The sequence below is a fragment of the Carlito syrichta genome, unplaced genomic scaffold (genome assembly GCF_000164805.1).
Source record: "Carlito syrichta isolate Samal-C Ts95f unplaced genomic scaffold, Tarsius_syrichta-2.0.1 Scaffold114097, whole genome shotgun sequence".
Lineage (NCBI taxonomy): Eukaryota > Metazoa > Chordata > Mammalia > Primates > Tarsiidae > Carlito > Carlito syrichta.
The window spans coordinates 36411-44003 of NW_007058193.1; the positions used below are offsets into that span (position 1 = coordinate 36411).

Consider the following 7593-nt stretch of genomic DNA (forward strand, 5'->3'; position numbering starts at 1 on the left):
TTCTGAACATTCTACCTCTCCTCAGTTGATTTGAAAGATTTTATACATTCTTTTGGGGTAAATTTCCTCAAATTAGTATGCTTTTATGCAGTGAATTTTGAAAAATCTTCTGTTTCCTAAAACACTAATCTCCAAGTCATTTTGATTTTACAGTACCCTTTCAGTGCCCCCAGTTTACATAATTTTAAAATTATATACATGTATTGCTATCATAATATACAATGGCATTTAAAATGCACACAAAATATAAATGAAAGGGCACTGAGATATAAATAAATAGGAGTAGAAGTTCTGATATTTTCTTTCCAAAGGAATGAGGACACTCACTTTTAAGGTCACTGGATTAATACATTCTGTATCCACACACATATTTGTACCACTTGTTTAGCTAACCTAATAAAATAATTTACACACAATTTAAATTGAAGCTCTCCTAACACCACAAGGGGCTATGAATAAAATTATATCAATATCTCTCTTCATATGCATGTATAAAATTTTGTAGGCTCAATTAAGTAGTCATCATTAGCCCTTTTATTATTCTATCGTCTACTGCTAAATAATGATTCAAATTTTACAATAGATTCCTTTTCTTCAAGGGTTTAAATCTCAAGCAAAGCAATGGCCTACACACTAAATACAATTTAATATTATTATCTTTTCACGTATCCATTTATATGGTGGATTCATCAAGAAACACAACAGGCTCAAATTTGGAAGAACAGAAAACATACTCATCAAGAGATAGATATGCATGTTGTATAGAGTTCTTTCTCCGCTTCCCACAGCTTCTAAAGAAGGAAGGATCCAAAACTTCGATCTCCTTCTGCCTGCTGCAGAGTCTTTTTCACGTTCCTCTACCTCTTCCTTCACTAAAATGCTTTCTCCTGTTTTAAAAGGGACCCTGGAATTTCAATCCAGACAAGATGGTGTGGACCTGTGTGTACCCATTCCTCATCCTAGAAATAGCAATAGGAGAACTGTGATAGAGAGTAAGAAGGTGAGCTTGTTTGACATCCAAGGACTAGAGGAGCAAGAATCAGCAAAACAAGGCAGTCCAGGCCCAGCATTTTCCCCTAACCTAGTGCCAAAAGCTGCCTTGGTAGGGCCATACTGACACTGATGACAATGGAGTCCCATTGAAAACATGAGGCAATCCAGGAGAAATCATCATGGAAAATGGATGGCAAGAAGCATTCTTTTTCTAGTGAAGAGACACCCAGGCTGCCACACAGCACCTACAAGAAACACTATATAAGCAGCCTCATCTTGGAGACTCTTTTCCCCTGTGGGTCTGTGACATGCCTTCAGAGGGTGGCTGCAAGGAGATTCTATTACACGAAGTGGTCCAGCCTAAAAAATACTCTGTCCCTTGAAGAGGAGACGATCTTTTCAGAACAAATGCCTAGTCAGGAAGCCTTCAAAAGTCTGAAACTCCTTTCCATATTGGGGATACCAGAGTGGGCAGGTGAAACCAGAAGAGACCCAGCCACAGCAGACAACGGGACCCGAAAGTCTCTCTGTTCCCTAAACTCTAATACACCCTTCCTCTACCCAGAGATTCTGGGGCAACTGAGGGTACAGCTAGGGAGATCATAACACAAATTCTGGCCAGGGGAGCCCCTTTCTGTCTGTAGACCTGGTACTGCCTCCTCTTATCTAGAGACACCCAGTGACCCAGTCTAGAGAAATCTCTTCTGTACACACTAGTGAGCACAAGTGGCATCAGATGAGTCAAGCAAATCAAAATAACGTGACAAAGTCTTTGAAAATTAAACAATCATTGGAACCACAGTCCCCAAAATAGGCTAGGAACTACATGCTAAATCTAAACAGGATGAGTTTCTGCTAAAGTAAAAAAAAAATTAGGATCTCGGAGTCTTCAAACTAAAACAAAATATTTAGGTAGTAATTGAAAACGACTTGTCATATTAAGAACCAAAAAAATTAAAACTTGAATGAGAAAAGGTGACCAACCAAAGCCAACACCAAAAACCAAGTGGATGTTATAATTGTCTGACAAGGATTTTAAAGCAGTCACTAAAAAAAAAAAAGACCTCAACAAAAATTACAAATGCTCTTGAAACAAATTTTAAAATCGCATTAAAAAAATACAAGTTACCAAAAATAACTAAATGGAAATTATAGAAATAAAAAAATTCAACAATGAAGAAAAAAGCTTGCCAGATAAGCATAATCATATATCGTAGCATGGCAAAACATGGAATCGGTGAACTTCAGAGCAGATCAATAGAATCCATTCAATCTGAACAGCAGAGAGAATATAGAGTAAAAAAATGAAAAGAGCAATGTCCTGTGAGACAGCAATAAAAGCTTAAACAATTATGTCATCATATTTCAATACGAAAGGAGAAAGAGAATGGCGCTGAAAGAATACTCAAAGAAATAGTGACTGAAAACTTCCTGAATTTGGAAAAAGACATGAACCTGCAGATTCAAAAAAGATCAACATTTCAAGTAGAATAAATTCCAAAAATTCACATCAAGATACAACATAGCTAATTTCAGGAAATGAAAGACAAAGAAAAAAAAAATCTTGAAAGCAGCTAAAGAGACTTGATGAATTGCCTGTAGGAGAAGATAAATTCAAATGTCAGTGGGTTTTTCTTCAGAAAACATGGACGCTATAAGAAAGAGGCAAATGCTGAAAGAGAACTGTCTATCACTAATTCTGTGTCTCACTAAACTAACCTTCAAGAATGGAGGGGAAATAAAAGTATTATCAGATGAAGAGAAATTAAAAGGATTCATCACTGGCAGATCTAGACTTAAAGACTGGCCAAAAATATTCTTCAAATGGAAGAAAAATGATAAAAGAAAGAATCTTGGAACATTATAACAAAAGAAAGAACAATGGGAAAAGCATAAATATGAGTATACATGGTAGACTATCCTTTTATTTATGAATTTTGTAAGTTATATTTCCATCATTGAAATAAAATTATAACAACATATGATGCTCACAAGAATGACACTTAAAAGTGGGGAAATTCTGCAGCCAAGTAAACCGACCATGTTCCTTTCCTCATGGGGACCCGGTGTGCAATGGCTGCAAACAGCAGCTTCCTTGGTAGTGTATGCAGCCTGTTTCTTGTATAGGTTGCTCTAAGGGACCTTGGAGACAACCCTTTCCAGTGTGGTTCATGTCTGACCTTGCCACATCCCCAATGTGGGCTCCAGACAGGAATGCAAGGTGCCTTTGGGAAGCCCCAGGGCACCGTGGCCAGGGTGCACATTGGCCAAGTCATCATGTCAATCCGCATCAAGATGCAGAACAAGGAGCATGTAATTGAGGCTCTATGCAGGGCCAAGTTCAAGTTCCCTGGCCGCCAGAAGATCCATATCTCAAAGAAGTGGGGCTTTACCAAGTTTAATGCAGATGAATTTGAAGACATAGTGGCTGAGATGTGGCTCATACCAGATGGCTGTGGGGTCAAATATATCCCCAGTCATGGCCTCCTGGACAAGTGGCAGGCCCTGCACTCATGAAGACTTTCACTCTGCTGTCTCTTCATCCCCATATCAATAAATCTTGCCCAACAGAATACAAGCAAGGATATAGACAGTATGAATAACACAATAACACAATAGGATCTAAGTGACACATATAGAAGACATTTTTTTTTTCCCAAGTGCCCATGGAGCATTCCACAAAACTTATCATATCCTGAATGTAAAACAAAGCTCAACAAATTTAAAAGTCTTGAAATCATACACAATGTGTTATCCGGCTATAACAGAACAGCCCCAGAAATCAGTAACATAAAAACAAGAAAATATCTAAATATATATAAGTTAACACACTTCTAAATGATCCATGGGCCAAAAAGGAAGTCCCAAGGGAAATAAAAAATATATACAGATGAATGAAAATTAAAGTACAACATATCAAAATATGTGGGATGCCATTAATACAGTGTTGAAAAGGAAATTTATAGCAATAAATGGAAACAAGGAAAAGTCTGAAATCAATAATCAAAATTTTTACCTCAGGAAACTAAAACAAAAATAGGAAACCAGGAAAAAAAGAGAAAAGAAAATAATAAAAACAGGAGTAGAAATCAGTTTGAAGATAGGAAAATAGAGAAAATCACTGGGGAAAAAAGCTGGTTCTTCTGGGGGGGAATCAACAAAATTCGCAAACCTCTGGCAAGGCTCACAAAATAAAAAGAGGGAAGATACAAATCATCAATCTAAGGAACGAAATAGAGGATATCACTACAGATCCTACAGTCATTTAAAAAGCTAACCTGGGAATACCACAGATAATTTTATACTTATAAGTATGACAACTTAGAAGGAACTGGACCAATTCACACGTTACCACAACCACAACCCAAAATTCACACATTACCACAACCAAGAAAAAATAAATAATCTAAACATTCTATAATTATTAATGAAATTGAAGTTGTAACATAAAAGTTTAAAAGTTCCTGAAGCCGGGCTTGGTGGCTCAGCCTGTAATCCCATGCTTTGGGAGGCTGAGGTGAGTGGATTGCCTGAAACTGTGGGTTTGAGACCTGCTTGGGCAACTTGGCGAGACCTCATCTCTACAATAAATCAAAAAATTAGCTGGGCGTGGTAGCGTGCGCCTGTAGTTCCAGCTACTTGGAAGGCTGAGGTGGAAGGATTGCTGGAGCCCAGCAGGTTGAGGCTGCAGTGGCTGGGAGCATGCCACTGCACTCCAGTCTGGGTGACAGAGTGAGACTCCAACTCAAAAATAATAATAATAATAATAAAATAAAAGTTCCTGGAAAAGGAATATTTAGTTCCAGATGGTTTTACTGGAGAATTCCACCAGATATTTAGAGAAGAGTAAATCACAATTTTATACAATGTCTTTCAGAAAATAGAATAGAAAGGAGCACTTCCCAACTAATTTGATGAGTTGATCTTGTTCTGATACCAAAACCAAATAAAAGTGGTACAAAAGAAAACTACAGATCAATATAATATAAATTTAGATGGAAAAGTTCTCACTCACACACAGTAAAATCCAACAATGTATAAAAACAGATGCTGAACTATTTCTGATCCTCTCCTAGAACTAGTCACACTATGTATCTATTCAAAGAGTTTAAATAAGTCAGTGATACAATCAGTTGGGTTCCTGGTAAGAATATTATTGAGGCTATATGATGATAGATACCAAAGTCTAGGTTAAAGAAATTTCTCTCAGCCTGTAATCCCACGCCTTTGGGAGGCCGAGGTGAGTGGATTGCCTGAGCCCGCAGGTTCAAGACCCACCTGGGCAACTTGGCAAGACCTCATCTCTACAATAAATCAAAAATTAGCCGGGCATGGTCACGCGCGCCTGTAGTTTCAGCTACTTGAAAGGCTGAGGTGGAAGGATCGCCGGAGCCCAGCAGGTCGAGGCTGCGGTGGCTGGGAGCGGCCACTGCACTCCAGTCTGGGCGACAGAGTGAGACTCCAACTCAAAATAAAAAATAAAAAAGTTCATCACGCCAAGAGTCATTCCAAATGTCAATCAAAAACACACAACTACCTTTTATAGGATGAGAAAAATATTTCTATAGCATAAAGTCATGGATGTAGTTTATGCTTTCAACTTGCTCCTCCAGAACCGCTCTTGGTTCTTTTCTATCATGTTCTGGACCTTTGGAGGCTGACTTTACCAAGCTACATCCACCTGGCTTTTTGGCCTCTGGCTTCCACTTGAGTTTGGCCAATGGTGGGCACTAGCAAGGGGTCAGAGAGTCAGTAGAGAAAGAGATATGTGTATTTATTCTCTTTTCTGGCTCCCCTCCTGCTAGGAAGTGGCCAGGTTTCTTCACCAAAGACCAGAGTTCTGCTTAGAGGCCCTCTCCTATAGCTATAGCAAGCTACCAATTCTGTACAGATTCCAATATCCACTTTTTCCCTTTGCCCTGCAGTCCAAGAGATGCTAAGATCTCCCTCCCAAAGGAATTTTTGCCATCCCTGTGGCCACCTGGAACTCAGACTATAGCTTCTAATCAGTCCCTTGAGCTTTAACTCAATCACTGGGCTCTCCTTACTTTCCTCATCTGAGTGTGTCAATTTGTTTTCTAACAATGATATAGGTGACTACAAAGGTACTAAGTGATGTTAGCCCCTCAAGGATGGGTCACTAACGTGCTTATAGTAGGAGAGTGGCATCTTCCTTCCTGATCCAAAACTCATAAACACAGAAACATCTGCAAGTGCCACACAATCAGGTAAAAATGAGTATGCAAATGTTTTAATTTTTAATATAATTTTGTGTATATCTTAGCCAGTACTCTTGGCAATTTAAAAAACAGAGTTTTTTTGTTTTGTTTTTTTATCCAGATGAATATTTAAGAAAGAAAGAGCCCTAGAAATCACCTTAAAAGCCCTCTCATGGCCAGGTCTGATGGCTCAGCCTGTAATCCCAGCATTTTGGGAGGACGAGGCGAGTGGATTGCCTGAGACCACAGGTTGAGACAAGCCCGGGCAACTTGGCGAGACCTCATCTCTACAACAAATAAAAAAAATTAGCCGGGTGTAGTAGCGCACACTTGTAATTCTGGCTACTTGGAAGGTTGAGGTGGAAGGATTGCTGGAGTCCAGCAGGTGGACGCTGGGGTGGCCATGAATATGCCACTGCACTCCAGCCTGGGTGACAGAGTGCAACTCCAACTCAAAAAAAGTTCCTCTCATTCTAAAGATATATTTAATAAATCCAAACATGATTAAGTCACTCATTTAAACTCATAAAATTAGCAGTACTATTCACAATAGCAAAAACATAAAACCAACCCAGATGTCCATCAAAAGTGGACTGGATAAAGAAAAATGGTACATATACATGATGAAATACTAAAAAGTCATAAAGAAAAACAAAATCATGCCCTTTGCAGTAATGTGGATGTAACTGGAGAACATCATTGTAAGTACGCTATCACAGAAACAAAAGATTGAATGCAACTTATCACACATAAGCAGGTCCTGAACATTGGGCACATGAGCACAAAGGTGGAAACAACTGATGCTGGGCACTACTAGCTGGGAGAGAGAGGAAACGGGAATAAGGGGTATGCAATCACCCACTGGGTACCATGTCCGCTACCAGGGGAGAGAGGACTGGCTAAAAACCCAAATCTCACCTGCATATAATTTACTTCCTCACATGTACCTCCCCCATTCTAAAATAAAAATAAAATAAAGTGCAAAAAAATAAACAAGTTCATAAAACTAGATGGAAAATGTGGAAACAGAAACTAAGATTCCTAATTTTATTCTAATACACCATGCTACCTCTTCATAACTCTATTTTTTCAAGTAAATACAACATTGAGCAGGTACTGCTATAAATCTTGCTCCCCACATTAAATGTCTGTGCCATAAATATACTATAAGCATACATGACATATACTTTGGAGGAAAAATTGCAATGAACATATAAATGCCATATTCTAACCAACCTGGAGATAAGAATTCAATGCAGATATTGGCCAACAAAAAGGTCCCATATTTGCCATGTCTACCCAGATCCCAGCAAATAGCACCTTTTGGAAAACAGAAACTGAATCATTCAGCTATTTCTAAAAGGTCTCATTTATTTTATTC

The 7593-nt window shown here is 38.6% G+C and overlaps 1 protein-coding gene across 1 annotated transcript; it reads left to right on the forward strand.

The window, feature by feature from the left end:
• The first annotated feature begins 3189 nt into the window (after nt 1–3189).
• On the forward strand, nt 3190–3532 carry LOC103274649 (60S ribosomal protein L10-like). The gene has a single exon (XM_008072086.2). It carries the CDS (start codon nt 3208–3210, stop codon nt 3508–3510), a length of 303 nt encoding a protein of 100 aa, XP_008070277.1. The 5' UTR covers nt 3190–3207; the 3' UTR covers nt 3511–3532.
• Nucleotides 3533–7593: the final 4061 nt, after the last annotated feature.